Source organism: Macaca mulatta, chromosome 7 (genome assembly GCF_049350105.2).
Source record: "Macaca mulatta isolate MMU2019108-1 chromosome 7, T2T-MMU8v2.0, whole genome shotgun sequence".
Lineage (NCBI taxonomy): Eukaryota > Metazoa > Chordata > Mammalia > Primates > Cercopithecidae > Macaca > Macaca mulatta.
In genome coordinates this window covers 18,066,851-18,080,969 of record NC_133412.1, presented here as the reverse complement: position 1 = coordinate 18,080,969, position 14,119 = coordinate 18,066,851, and the positions used below count along the sequence as shown (strand labels likewise).

General features: G+C 45.1%; 2 protein-coding genes across 17 annotated transcripts in view; one reads left to right on the top strand and one right to left on the bottom strand.

The window, feature by feature from the left end:
- The window catches only part of RMDN3 (regulator of microtubule dynamics 3), a 34,552-nt gene extending 32,299 nt beyond the window's left edge, over positions 1 to 2,253 (top strand). For 15 of the 16 annotated variants that reach the window (XM_077937985.1, XM_077937984.1, XM_077937986.1 and 12 more), the window contains 5 exons: positions 131 to 208; positions 459 to 557; positions 840 to 893; positions 977 to 1,057; positions 1,563 to 2,253. In XM_077937985.1, the coding sequence (XP_077794111.1) occupies positions 131 to 208; positions 459 to 557; positions 840 to 893; positions 977 to 1,057; positions 1,563 to 1,616 (366 nt within the window). In that variant the 3' untranslated portion in view covers positions 1,617 to 2,253. 16 annotated transcript variants of the gene reach the window in all.
- Positions 2,254 to 5,870: 3,617 nt separating this feature from the next.
- Positions 5,871 to 14,119, bottom strand: part of RAD51 (RAD51 recombinase) — a 44,156-nt gene continuing 35,907 nt past the window's right edge. The window contains exons 7-10 of the mRNA XM_015141943.3: positions 8,769 to 8,882; positions 8,277 to 8,406; positions 7,930 to 8,051; positions 5,871 to 7,166 (exon numbers count right to left, since the gene is read on the bottom strand). Coding sequence (XP_014997429.1) covers positions 7,043 to 7,166; positions 7,930 to 8,051; positions 8,277 to 8,406; positions 8,769 to 8,882 — 490 coding nt within the window. The 3' untranslated portion in view covers positions 5,871 to 7,042. The remainder of the gene's footprint in view (positions 7,167 to 7,929; positions 8,052 to 8,276; positions 8,407 to 8,768; positions 8,883 to 14,119) is intronic.

Below are 14,119 nucleotides of genomic sequence, written 5' to 3'. Positions count from 1 at the left end.
TCAGGTGATCCACCTGCTTCAGCCTCCCAAAGTGCAGGGATTACAGGCATGAGCCACCGCATCCAGCCCTTGCCTCTCTTTTAGCAACTCTGGTGTCTGATGTTAGTTTATATTTACATTTTCCCCTTAGGAGCATGTGGACAAAGCCATTGCTCTCCAGCCAGAAAACCCCATGGCTCACTTTCTTCTTGGCAGGTGGTGCTATCAGGTAAGCTGCATTTCAGCACTTGACTTATTGGTCCTAAATGCCTTCTGATACTGATTTCCTTGCCAGGAAGAACAAGATCCTCAGCCTGGTCTGGCTCAGGTGCCCTTTCCTCTGAATGCTTATATTATTGGTGGTTGGACCCAGCCTCGTTTGACCCTATTTTCAGTATATCCCCAAAGATTAAAAAAAAAAAAAAAAAAAAAAAAAACTTTTAAAACCTCTTATACACACCTTGATCTTTTGGTGGCAGGTCTCTCATCTGAGCTGGCTAGAAAAAAAAACTGCTACAGCCTTGCTTGAAAGCCCTCTCAGTGCCACTGTGGAAGATGCCCTCCAGAGCTTCCTAAAGGTATCAGAGAGGGGCAGGTGGCAGGCAAAAACACCAGGGTAACCTTTTTTCCTAAGGACATTACTGAGACCCTTAATGGGAGGGGTTTTCCTGGTAGGGGGCAATTTTGTGTTTGCCTGTTCTATGGGAAAATCAGAATCACTTGCACAGCTTATCAAAAATATAGATTTCTTCAGACCCACTGAATCAGCCACATGGTTGGAGACTAGAAATCTCTAACAAACTTCAGCCTGATTAGAATATAGGAACCTCTTACTGAAATATCTTTGTCCCTTTTCCCAGGCTGAAGAACTACAGCCAGGATTTTCCAAAGCAGGAAGGGTATATATTTCCAAGGTAAACTCACTTTTCTACTTCAACATAGTTCTGGGAACTCCTGAAAGCACACAGTATCAGTTTTCACTGTTGTCTCTTTTCAGTGCTATAGAGAACTAGGGAAAAACTCTGAAGCTAGGTGGTGGATGAAGTTAGCCCTGGAGCTGCCAGATGTCACGAAGGAGGTAATGCTTTTTAAGTCGGGCAGATCACCTGAGGTCGGGAGTTCAAGGTCAGCCATAGAGAAACCCCGTCTCTACTAAAATTACAAAATTAGTTGGGCATGGTGGTGCATGCCTGTAATCCCAGCTACTCAGGAGGCTGAGGCAGGAGAATCGCTTGAATCCAGGAGGTGGAGGTTGCAGTGAGCTGAGATCATGCCACTGCACTCCAGCCTGGGCAACAAGAGCGAAAGTCCATCTCAAAAAAACAAAACTGCCTGTCATCACTGAATCATGTGACATTTTTAAGAAAAAAGTCTTTCCTAGAGGTCTTATTTCCCTAGGAAAAAGCGTCTACCTCTAGGGGGAAGAGACAGATTTAATAGGCTCCAGGCTATCCTGGGAAAGTAGGAAAAAGACTGTAGCAGAGCTCAGAAAGGAAGCAAAGGGCCCCTCTTCTCAGGTTCCACTGGTTTGGGAAAATGCTGGTTTAAATGTTGAGCCCTAGATTTGTTCTTTGTCTCCCTAGGATTTGGCTCTCCAGAAGGACCTGGAAGAATTGGAAGTCACTTTAGGAGACTAACCACATGTCACTGGCCTTCATGACGATGCTACTATTTAAGCGGGGAGGGGGGGGGGGGGAAGGCTTTTTTCCTTAGACCTTGCTGAGATCAGGAAACCACACAAATCTGACTCCTGGGTCTGACTGCTACCCAGTACCATTCCCCATTAGTTAATTTATTCTAACCTCTAACCTAATCTAGAATTGGGGCAGTACTTGTGGCTTGGGTTTCTGTTATTCTCTCCCTTGAGTAATCTCTTGAAAAAAATCAAGATTCACACCTGCCCCAGGATTACACATGGGTGGAGCCTGCTGGTGACGTGGATGAACTTCAAAGCTATAGGAACAAAGCACAGAACTTGTCACTTTAATCTTTTTCACTGACGAATAGGCCTCAATACATATAGTCCTAAGATCATACCTTACCTACCAAGGTAAAAGGGATCAGAGTAGCCCATAGGCATTGCTTTCTTATCACCTATCATGTGAATTCTACCTGCATTCCTGGGCTGGACCACTTGATGACTTCCAGAGTCCTGTTAGCTTTTGGAATGACAGCAGTGGTATAGGGTTTATGATGCTATAAAACAAACAATGTCTGAAAAGTTGCCTAGAATATATTTTGTTACAGACTTGAAATAAACCAAATTTGATGTTATCAGCTCTTTATTCTTACTTGACACCTCCATGATTGTTTCCACCTACAGAGGCTATTGCAGGCAGGTTATGATTAATGCTCTTTACAGTATATAAAATACAGGTATCAAGCTTATTTTTAGCCTAAACAAGGCCTATTGCCACTAAGCAGGTACTCCCTACCCCTCTCATGTTCATTCTTAGGGCCACGAGCACAAACCCCTAAATCCACCTAGAAGAAAATTTAGATGCTTAGGCCGGGCGTGGTAGCTCATGCTTGCAATCCTAGCACTCTGGGAGGCCGAGGTGGGTGGAGCACATGAGGCCAGGAGTTTGAGACCAGCCTGGCCAACATGATGAAACCCCCATCTCTACTAAAAATACAGGGAAAAAAAAATTAGCTTGGTATGGTGGCACATGCCTGTAATCTTGGCTAGTAGGGAGGCTATGGCAAGAGAATCACCTGAGCCTGGGAGGCACAGGTTGTAGCGAGCTGAGATCATGCCATTGCACTCCAGCCTGGGCAACAAGAGCGAAACTCTGTCTCAAAAAAAAAAAAAAAAAAAATTGAGATGAACCAACCTCTTAATCCAGAATGTCACTGTGTCTTTATTACACTAACCCAGATTTTTTTTTTTTTTTTGAGATGGAGTCTCGCTCTGTTGCCCAGGCTGGAGTACAGTGGCGTGATCTCGGCTCACTGCAACCTCCACCTCCCGGGTTCAAGCGATTCCACTGCATCAGCCTCCTGAGTAGCTGGGATTACAGGCGCACACCACCACACCCAGCTAAACTTTTTTGCATTTTTAGTAGAGACAGGGTTTGAACTCCTGACCTCAGGCAATCCGTCCACCTCAACCTCCCAAAGTGCTGAGATTACAGGTGTTAGCCACTGTGCCTGGCCCTCAGATTTATTTTGTGGTGTAGTAATGAAAGAGGACCTGAGATACACTCAATTCTAATAATAAAACATTCCTTTTTGGTCTAAAACCTAGATTAGGTGGGTCTGGGAATCCATGTGTCTCCAGGTGATTTTCCCAAAGAACAGGCAAACACAAAATTGCCCCTTACCAGAAACCCTCCCACTAAGGGTCTCAATAATGTCCTCGGGGGAAAAACAAGGTTACCCTGGTATTTCTGTCACCCGCATCCCTCTTCTCCCCCTCACCCCCTCAATACCTTTAGGAAGCTCTGGATGGCACATCCTGCACAGTGGCACTGAGAGGGCTTTCAAGGAAGGCTGGAGCAGCTTTTTTTTTTTTTTTCCTAGCCAGCTCAGGTGAGACCTGTCACCAAAAGATTAAGGTGTGAATAAGAGGTTTTAAAGGTTTTTTTTTAATTAGGAACGCTGACTATTCTGTATGGAGAACAAGCGGCTTGGCCCAGCCACCAATAACATGAGCATTCAGAGGAAAAGGTACCTGAGCCAGATCAGGCTGAAAACCTTATTCTTCCTGGCAGGGATATCAGTGTCATTGGACACTTACGTTTTTGTTTTGTTTTGTTTTTGAGATGGAGTCTCGCTCTGTACACAAAGTCAGGAGATCGAGACTATCCTGGCTAACACGGTGAAACCCTGTTGCCCAGGCTGAAGTGCAGTGGTGTGATCTGGGCTCACTGCACCCTGTGTCTCCCGGGTTCAAGCAATTCTCCTGCCTTAGCCTCCCGCGTAGCTGGGATTACAGGTGTGTGCCACCATGCACAGGTAAGTTTTGTATATATATTTTTTGAGATGGAGTTTTTTTCGCTCTTGTTGCCCAGGCTGGACTGCAATGGCACGATCTTGACTCACTGCAACCTCCGCCTCCCGGGTTCAAGCAATTCTCCTGCCTCAACCTCCCAAGTAGCTGGGATTATAGGCATGTGTAACCACACCCGGCTAATTTTGTAATTTTAGTAGAGATGGGGTTTCTCCATGTTGGTCAGGCTGGTCTCAAATTCCCGACCTCAGGTGATCTGCCCACCTCAGCCTCCCAAAGTGCTGGCATTACAGGTGTGAGCCACCACGCCCGGCCAGTTTTTTATTTTTAGTAGAAATGGGGTTTTGCCATGTTGGCCAGGCTGTTCTCGAACTCCTGACCTCAGGTGATCCGCCCGCCTCGGCCTCCCAAAGTGCTGGCATTACAGGTGTGAGCCACTGTGCCTGGCCTCCTTATATGTATTAGTATCATAACATCATGTTGTACACCTTAACTGTACAATAAATTTATTTTAAAAACAGGAAAACATTTTGGATGGTCACTGAGCACTTTGGGTAAGATATGGATTGGAAGTGCTAACTACTGAAATGAAGTAAAGGGAAAAAAAGAGTCCCATAAACTCCATTTGGCATCTGGCTTCCAGGGACATTGACAATGCTACTTTTCAATCTTTGATTTTTTTTTGAGACGGCCTTGCTTTGTCACCCGTGCTGCAGTGCAGTGGTGTGAACAGGGCTCACTGCAGCTGCTACCTCCTGGGCTCAAGGGATCCTCCCACCTAAGCCACTGGAGTAGCTGGGGACTACAAGTGTATCCCAACATGCATGAATAATTTTTTAACTTCTATATTTTTTGTACAGACAGGGTTTCACCATGTTGCCCAGGCTGACCTCAAACTCCTGGCTCAAGTGATCTACCCACTTTGGCCTCCCTAAGCGTTGGGATTACAGATGTGAGCCACCACACCTGGCCCAGTCCCTGATTCTTAATCTTTAAAGACAGGCCAGGTGTGGTGGCTCACATCTGTGATCCCAGAACTTTGGGAGGCCAAGGTGGCCAGATTACCTGAGGTCAGGAGTTCAAGATCAGCCTTGTCAAAATAGTGAAAAGCATCTCTACTAAAAATACAAAAATTTGTCAGGCATGGTGGCACATGCCTGTAATCCCAGCTACTCGGGAGGCTGAGGCAGGAGAATCGCTTGAACCTGGTAGGCGGAGGTTGCAGTGAGTTATGCCACTGCACTCCAGCCTGGGCAACAGAGCAAGACTCTGTCTCAAAAAAAAAAAAAAAAAAAAAAGGCCAGGCGCGGTGGCTCACGCCTGTAACCGCAGCACTTTGGAGGGCCGAGGCGGGCGGATCACAAAGTCAGGAGATCGAGACTATCCTGGCTAACACGGTGAAACCCTGTCTCTACTAAAAATAGCCGGGCGTGATGGCGGACGCCTATAGTCCCAGCTACTTGGGAAGCTGAGGCAGGAGAATGGTGTGAACCTGGGAGGCAGAGTTTGCAGTGAGTCCAGATTGCACCACAGCACTCCAGCCTGGGCGACAGAGCCAGACTCTGTCTCAAAAAAAAAAAAAAAAAAAAAAAAAAAAAGACTAGAACTGCTTTTAAAACAAAGCATCACAGGGCTATGCAAGGTGGTTCGTGCCTGTAATCCCAACACTTTGGGAGGTCAAGGTGGGCAGATCACTGAGATCAGGGGTTCGAGACCAGTTTGGCCAACATGGTGAAACCCCATCTCTACTACTAATACAAAAATCAGCAGGGCGTGGTGGCAGGCATCTATTGTCCCAGCTACTCGGGAGGCTGAGGCTGGAGAATTGCTAGAACCCAGGAGGCGGAGGTTGTGGTGAGCCAAGATCGCGCCACTGCACTCCAGCCTAGGCAACAAGAGTGAAACTCCGTCTCAAAAAAAAAAGCCACAAGGCAAGCCATGGTATGTCTGTCTTTTATTTTCTATTAGGTTGAAAGACAAGCACAATCATCTGCAAGTGGGACTTTCCTTTCTGGTTTCAAATCTTAAAGTAATAGAAACTGATCACCCCTATACAGAGCCAAAAAGATTACGGAAACCCTGTCTTGAAATAGCTTGCACTAGAATAACTGCTATAAACAGCACATTCACTACTAATAACTACTTTATTAGAAGCCTCACAATCAAATCTGTTTACTTAGCCTCTGAAATGATTGCTTTCTTTTTTGTTTGAAACATGGTCTCATTCTGTCGCCCAGGCTGGAGTACAGTGGTACAATCTCAACTCACTGCAACCTCCACCTTCCAGGCTTAAGTGATCCTCCCACCTCAGGCTATCGAGTAGCTGGGACTATAGGCACGGGCCACAGCATGTCCAGCTAAGTTTGGCATTTTTGTAGTGATGGGGTTTCGCCATATTGGCCAGGCTGGACTTAAAACTCCTGGGCTCAAGCGATCCACCACCTCGGCCTCCCAAAATGTTGGGATTACAGGCACAAGACACCACACCTGGCCTGAAATGCTTAAGACTCTAGAATTATCTTGAGTTAGTCTTAGCAATAAAAGACCAAACAGGCAGACGGTGAAGGGCTAATGGCCCAGTAGGCTTGGCACAAGACTTCATAACCAAAACCTTACACAAGATCATTCAGATAGACAACTTAAAAACCTGCTTGAGAGTTTTACTGACAGAAAAAAAGAATCTGTGCAGAGACCCATTCCCTTTGCTACATAGCTCAGGCATTTTATTTTACCATTAATTCAGAAGTGAGAGAAGGGTCACGTCTCTCCAGCTTTAGTTCTCTTGGAAACTAAGATTGTCCAGTACACAGCTTGTTAAACCCAAGTCATTCCCAAGGCACCATGTCAAAGATACTTCATACCCCTCCTCCAAAACCAAAGAAAACACACAGAGATTAATACACTACAGAAGGAATAAACATTTTAGATTAGTTTGTGATTACTGACCTGTGTCCTGTTTACACCATCAGAAAAACTGATACAATAGCTGTTTTCCCGGAAGCCTTTTCCTGGTAGTCACAACAGGAAGAGGCCTGTGGAGAACCCCAGGGAGCAGTACACTCTCATTAGGCTGCAGCACTTAAGGTTTTTAACAGAGAAAAACCCAATGATTCAGTCTTTGGCATCTCCCACTCCATCTGCATTGATGGCAAACATAGCTTCAGCTTCAGGAAGACAGGGAGAGTCGTAGATTTTGCAGATTCTGGTTTCCCCTCTTCCTTTCCTCAGATACAATCTGACCCAAAGACACAGACCAAAGCACCAATTTGTTATAATTAAACAATTCCATCCTGACTTTAAAACAGAGCTGAAAATTTTTTAGACATGTATTCTTCCTAGAAGGACCCTGGGAATATTTCTGTACTGTTTTCCTTAGTGCATTTCCAACCTGGCAGAATCCATTTTTGCCCTGGCCCCTCTCAGTGGATTGTCCATACTGAAACAAACATTAAAAAAAGAAAAAGTTTCTTTCAAGACACTGGCTTGATCTTTTGCCAGGCTGGAGTGCAGTGGTGTGTGATCATAGCTCAACACAGCCTCGAATTCCTACGCTCAACTGATCCTCCTGCCTCAGTCTCCTCGGTAGCTAATACAGGCACATGCCACCACACCGGCTACCTCTTTTGTAGAGACAGGGGCCTCACTTTGTTACCCTGACTCGTCTCGAATTCCTGGCCTCAAGTCATCCTCTCACCTTGGCCTCCCAAAGTGTTGGTATTATCAGTGTGAGCCACAGTGCCCAGCCCAAACATTTTTTAAATAACGAGGGAGAGGCATCTCTATTATTCATATTCATTCTTCCACACTTGTGGGTTTTTAATTCTTTTATGAATTAAAACATCTATACCAACCAGAGCATGTTAATTAGATTAGCAAGAGTTCCTAAGTGTCTATACAACAGTAGCTTTAACAGGGCTTAAATGAAAATACTATATATTCATGTCTACTTCACAGTTAACATGACATTCTGAAAAGAATCGATCCCATCAACACCTTACCTGGTTGTTGATGCATGGGCGATGATATTTCCTCCAATAGGTTTTTTGGGATCAGCAGCAAACATGGCTGCTCCATCCACTTGGGCTACCACCTGATTAGTGATTACCACTGCTACACCAAACTGATGGGGAAAGGATAAATGTCAATTTTGTGGCCGTAGACACTCCAAGAACCTCAATACTGCCACCACTTTGCCCCACAAAGCAATGAATGACTAATGTCTCTCTCCTTCCTTTTCTAATAGAGCTTGATGATCTCAGGCACTGATGTCTTGGCTTCCTAGCAAGGTTCCTGGAATTCACAGCCACTGAAAGTAGGCATTCTCTGTCCCTATCCCACAACTTACCTCATCAGCAAGTCGCAGAAGCATCCGCAGAAACCTGGCCAAGTGCATCTGCCTGGCTGAAAGCTCACCTCGACCCGAGTAGTCTGTTCTGTAAAGGGCGGTGGCACTGTCTACAATAAGCAGTGCATACCTACAGGAAACAAGGATTCTCTGAAGCCTATTTCTAGCCTGTGTCAGATTCTGCTCCCTTCTTTACCACCCTAAAATCTCATATTCATAGTTTTCCTTGTATGTAGATGTTTTATTAAAATATTTGCACAGCACTAACATCTGACGCACCGTTTAACAAGATTTCCAGCAAATTCAAGTAGACTATGATTTCATTTTTAATAGGTACTTGACCTAAACTATAAAGCAAGAGTAACAAAACAGGAATTAAACTTAAACCTCCTCATTTCTAATTCAAGCTACTATCAATCTGGCCAAATATCCATTACAAGACTCAGGGAAGGACTCGAAGAACATATTTGGTGTCTTACACTGAGCACACACCTAGATTCTACCATCATGGCTGATGCTTGATAAAGGAGCTGGGTCTGATGGTCTGTGTTGAACGCTCGAGCATATGCTACATTATCCAGGACATCACTGCCAGACAGACCATACCTATGGGAGAGGAGAGAACATTTTTAGGCTGCACACAGAACTCAGGCAGATGAGCAATTCATTTCTGACAATTACCTGAATAGGTAGGGAAGAAGTGGTACTGAGAGTAGTTTCAGGGCCAAAGAATGTAATTCCCTTTCTATTAAGAAATTCAGGCAAACTACAAGCAGAGAGATGATAGCACCCAACTACTATGAGCTCTACCTGGCAAGTCTTCAGGACAAATCAAATCTATTCTTTTTTTTGTTTTGAGACGGAGTCTTGCTCTGTCACCCAGGCTGGAGTGCAGTGGCATGATCTCACTGCAACCTCCGCCTCCCAGGTTCATGCGATTCTGTTGCCTCAGCCTCCCGAGTAGCTGGGATTACAGGCGTGCACTACCATGCATGGCTAATTTATTTTCAGTAGAGACAGGGTTTCACCATACTGATCAGGCTGGTCTTGAACTCCTGACCTCATAGTCTGCCCACCTCAACCTCCCAAAATACTGGGACTACAGGCATGAGCCACCACACCCAGCCTAAATCAAATCTATTCTTTGAGGGCCAGGAGCGGTGGCTCATGCCTGTAATCCTAGCACTTTGGGATGCCAAGGTGGGTGGATCACCTGATATCAGGAGTTGGAGACCAGTCTGGCCAACATGGCAAATCCCTGTCTCTACTGAAAATACAAAAATTAGCCAGGCGTGGTGGCAGTCACCTATTACAATCCCAGCTACTTGGGAGGCTGAGGCAGGAGAATCACTTGAACCTGGGAGACGGAGGTTGCTGTGAGTAGAGATCGCAACATTGCACTCCAGACTGGGTGACAGAGTAAGACTCCATCTCAAAAAAAAAAAAAAAAAAAGGCCGGGCGCGGTGGCTCAAGCCTATAATCCCAGCACTTTGGGAGGCCGAGACGGGCGGATCACAAGGTCAGGAGATCGAGACCATCCTCGCTAACACGGTGAAACCCCGTCTCTACTAAAAAATGCAAAAAAACTAGCCGGGCGGGTTGGCGGGCACCTATAGTTCCAGCTACTCGGGAGGCTGAGGTAGGAGAATGGCGTAAACCTGGGAGGCGGAGCTTGCAGTGAGCTGAGATCCGGCCACTGCACCCCAGCCTGGGTGACAGAGCAAGACTCCGTCTCAAAAAAAAAAAAAAAAAAAAAAAAAGTTCAAAAGAGAATGTTTACATATAACCCAGTGTGCTATAATTATGTTCTAGGTTCATGATTCTATCATGAAGATTAAACAGATGGCATAAGGATAGAATTACACCTTACGATCCTGACCAAATAAAAGAAGAATGAAGAGATATATGTTTTCTCTATTTAGACTGTGAATGTATGGTTAAACAAACAAACAAAAAAAACAAGCTATAACAGGCGTAAGTACTTTACCTCACAAGTCTTCTAGTTGTGCCTCAAGAAACACTGATATGGCTGGGCACGGTGGCTCACACCTGTAATCCCAGCAATTTGCGAGGCCAAGGTGCGCAGATCACGTGAGATCAGGAGTTTGAGACCAGCCTGGCCTACATGGTGAAACACCGTCTCTACTAAAAATACAAACTGCAGCCGGGTGTGGTGGCAGGTGCCTGTAATCCCTGCTTCTCAGCTCCTCACGAGGCTGAGGCAGGAGAATCTCTTGAACCCAGGAGGCAGAGGTTGCAGTGAGCCGAGATCGCACCACTGCACTCCACCCTGGGTGACAGAGCAAGACTGTCTCAAAAACAAACAAAAAAATACACTGATATAATCTACTATCAGAAAGGGAGAAGAGGCTGGGCGCAGTGGCTCATGCTTGTAATCCCAGCACTTTGGGAGGCTGAGGAGGGAGGATTGCTTGAGCTCAGGAGTTTGAAACCAGCCTGGGCAACATGGCAAAACCCTGTCTCTATTTATAAAATTTTAAAAAATTAAAAATTAAAAAAGAAAGGGAGATTATCTATTTGCTATAAAAACAGAGAAGGTTTACCAGAAAAAAGAGTTGTCCTAGCTTTTCTCTCAGCAGTGCTCACAAAAAAAACTACAGGAACCTCTGTGCTTAGGCTCCAGAAGCAGGACATGGAATTCCCACAGCTTGGGAAAAGTTGGCTGGAAATAGCATCCTCTTTCATAGTGTTTCTTGAACTTCCTTAAAGATAAGAATAACCTGGAACACCCGTTAGGAAACAAATTCCTGGGCTGGGCACGGTGAGTCACGCCTGTAATCCTAGCACCTTGGGAGGCCAAGGCAAGCGGATCACTTGAGGTCAGGGGTCCGAGACTATCCTGGCCAACATGGTGAAACCCAATCTCTACTAAAAATACAAAATTTAGATGGGCATGGTGGTGCGTGCCTGTAATCCCAGGTACTCGGGAGGCTGAGGCAGGAGAATCGCTTGAACCCGAGAGGAGGAGGTTGCAGTGAGCCGGTATCACGCCACTGCACTCCAGCCTGGCAGCCTGGGTGACGAGTGAAACTCCGTCTCAAAAAAAAAAAAAAAAAAAAAAAAAAAAACAGAGAAAAGGAAAAAAAATCCTGGGCCTAACCTAGACTCAATGAATTAGAATTATCAGAGAAGAGCCTGGTAATTTGTATATTTAACAAATACCTCAGGTTATTCTTAACATGTACATTTGAAAATCTAAGCTTATCTCAAATGAGCGATTCTCCTGCCTCATTCTTTCACAGTACTTCAAAGATTTTCAAGCAAGGCTAGCAATTGTGGTTATGGTTTTCAAACTTTAGCAAGCATAAGATTACCTGGAGAGCTTGTGTTTTTTTGTTTTTTGGTTTTTTTTATTGTTTTTTGAGATGGAGCTTCGCTCTGTCACCCAGTCTGGAGTACAGTGGCACGATCTTGGCTCACTGCAACCTCCGCCTCTCGGGTTCAAGCGATTCTTCTGCCTCAGCCTCCCGAGTAACTGGGATTACAGGCGCCTGCCAACGTGCCCAGCTAGTTTTTGTATTTTTAGTAGAGACGGGGTTTTACCATGTTGGCTAGGGTGGTCTCAAACTCCTGGCCTCAGGTGATTCACCCGCTCGGCCTCCCAAAGTGTTGGGATTACAGGCGTGAGCCATGGTGCCTGGCCCTGGAGAGCTTGTTAAAACAGGTTGCTAGCCCGAGTATCTGATTGTTTCTGATTCAGTAGATCTGAAGTCCCATCAGACAATTTGCATTTCTAATCTCAAGTAATGGTAATGCTGGGGACCATGTTCTGGAAACCTCAGAGCTACAGTAACATGAATGTGGGTTAATATTCTTCAACAGGGCATGGCAAAAATTAATCAGTAAGGGTTCTTCTGTTGTGAATGAAAGAGGGCTATTTTTTATTAGCTTAAGGAGGCCTTGTGACATTCTCAGAAATACACATTTTTTTCTTGATAGAGAGACCTGATTTTTTTTTTCAGATGGAGTCTCGCTCTGTGGCCCAGGCTGGAGCACAGTGGTGCAATCTCGGCTCACTGCAAGCTCTGCCTCCCGGGTTCACGCCATTCTCCTGCCTCAGCCTCCCGAGTAGCTGGGACTACAGGTACCCACCACAATGCCCAGCTAATTTTTTGTATTTTCAGTAGAGACGGGGTTTCACCGTGTTAGCCAGGATGATCTCGATCTCGATCTTGTGATCCGACCATCTCGGCCTCCCAAAGTGCTGGGATTACAGGTGCGAGCCATCGCGCCTGGCTGATAAAGAGACCTGATTAAAACAAATTAATGAAATTTCTATGTAAACATATTTTTCAGTGAGGCACAGTCACTTATGCCTGCCTGTAATCTCAGCACTTTGGGAGGCTGAGGAGGGAGAATCACTCTAGGCCAAGAGTTCGAGACCAGCCTGGGCAACACAGTGAGACCTCATCTCTACAAAAATAATAGGCAGGGCACGGTGGCTCACGCCTGTAATCCCAGCACTTTGGGAGGCCAAGGTGGGTGAATCACGCGGTAAGGAGACCGAGACCATCCTGACTAACACGGTGAAACCCCGTCTCTACTAAAAAATACAAAAAAATTAGCCAGGTGTGGTGGCAGGTGCCGGTAGTCCCAGCTACTCGGGAGGCTGAGGCAGGAGAATGGCGTGAACCGTGGTTTATGCCTGTTATCCCAGCACTTTGGGAGGCTGAGGCAGGGGATCACCTGAGGTCAGGAGTTCAAGACTAGCCTCAACATGGAGAAACCCCCTCTCTACTAAAAATACAAAATTAGCTGGGCGTGGTGGTGCATGCCTGTAATCCCGGCTATTCAGGAGGCTGAGGCAGGAGAATTGCTTGAACATGGGAGGCGGAGGTTGCAGTGAGCCAAGATCATGCCATTGCACTCCAGCCTGGGCAACAAGAGCAAAACTCTGTCTCAAAAAAAAAAAACAAAACAAAACAAAAAAAAAACAAAAAGAAAAAGAAAAAGAAAAAGAAAGAAAAATAGAAAAATATTTGCTGGGCTTGGTGGTACATGCCTGTAATCCCAGCTACACTGAGGAGGGAGGACTGCTTGAGCCCTGGAGTCAGAGGCTGCAGTTGTACTGTTGTACTGTTGATTGTACTGTTGCATTCTAGCGGGGCAGAGTGAGACCCCATCTCTAAAAACACAAACAAAAAAAATATTTTTTGTGAGCAAAACATTCACTAACAAATGCTGAATGCACTGCTCTATGGCTTGGGCATCCAGTGGTTGACCACATCAAAGTTCTTGTCCTCATAGCCTATATTCTACTAGCTCATCTATCCTATCTGAATACTTATGTTACGAGACGATGTTTTAGTGACTCTGTCCAAAAGAGAATCCTTAAACTACTAAAATAGTATACTTAAAAGTATGAATGCTGTACAAGATTGCCAAAACAATTTTGGGAGGGAAGACACAAGTATATACATCTTCAGAAAACTAAGATCAGGCTGCAAAAGAGTAATTCCTTTTCCTTCATAGGGATTTTGTAGGCAGAGGCAAAAAGCTGCAATTACTATTCCAACCTAATTTTGTGCTTCAGGGTATACATTTAATAGGTTGCAGTCCTCAAGTTATAAGCTGGGAAAGATAATTTGATTATAAAACAAGAGAGAATATTCTCCTCGACTTATTTAGGCAGGTTCCAACTTGAGTCTGACATCTCAGCATATAATTAAATTGTTTTATCACTGGGTTTCCATAAAATGTGTGGCAGGGCTAAATTACCACATTTGACCCTAGACAAAGGAAAAGTAAAACAATTTTGACGCTGTATTTCAAAACTTTATTTGAGGATACAGAAACTTATAACCTTTTCACAAGCTTTACT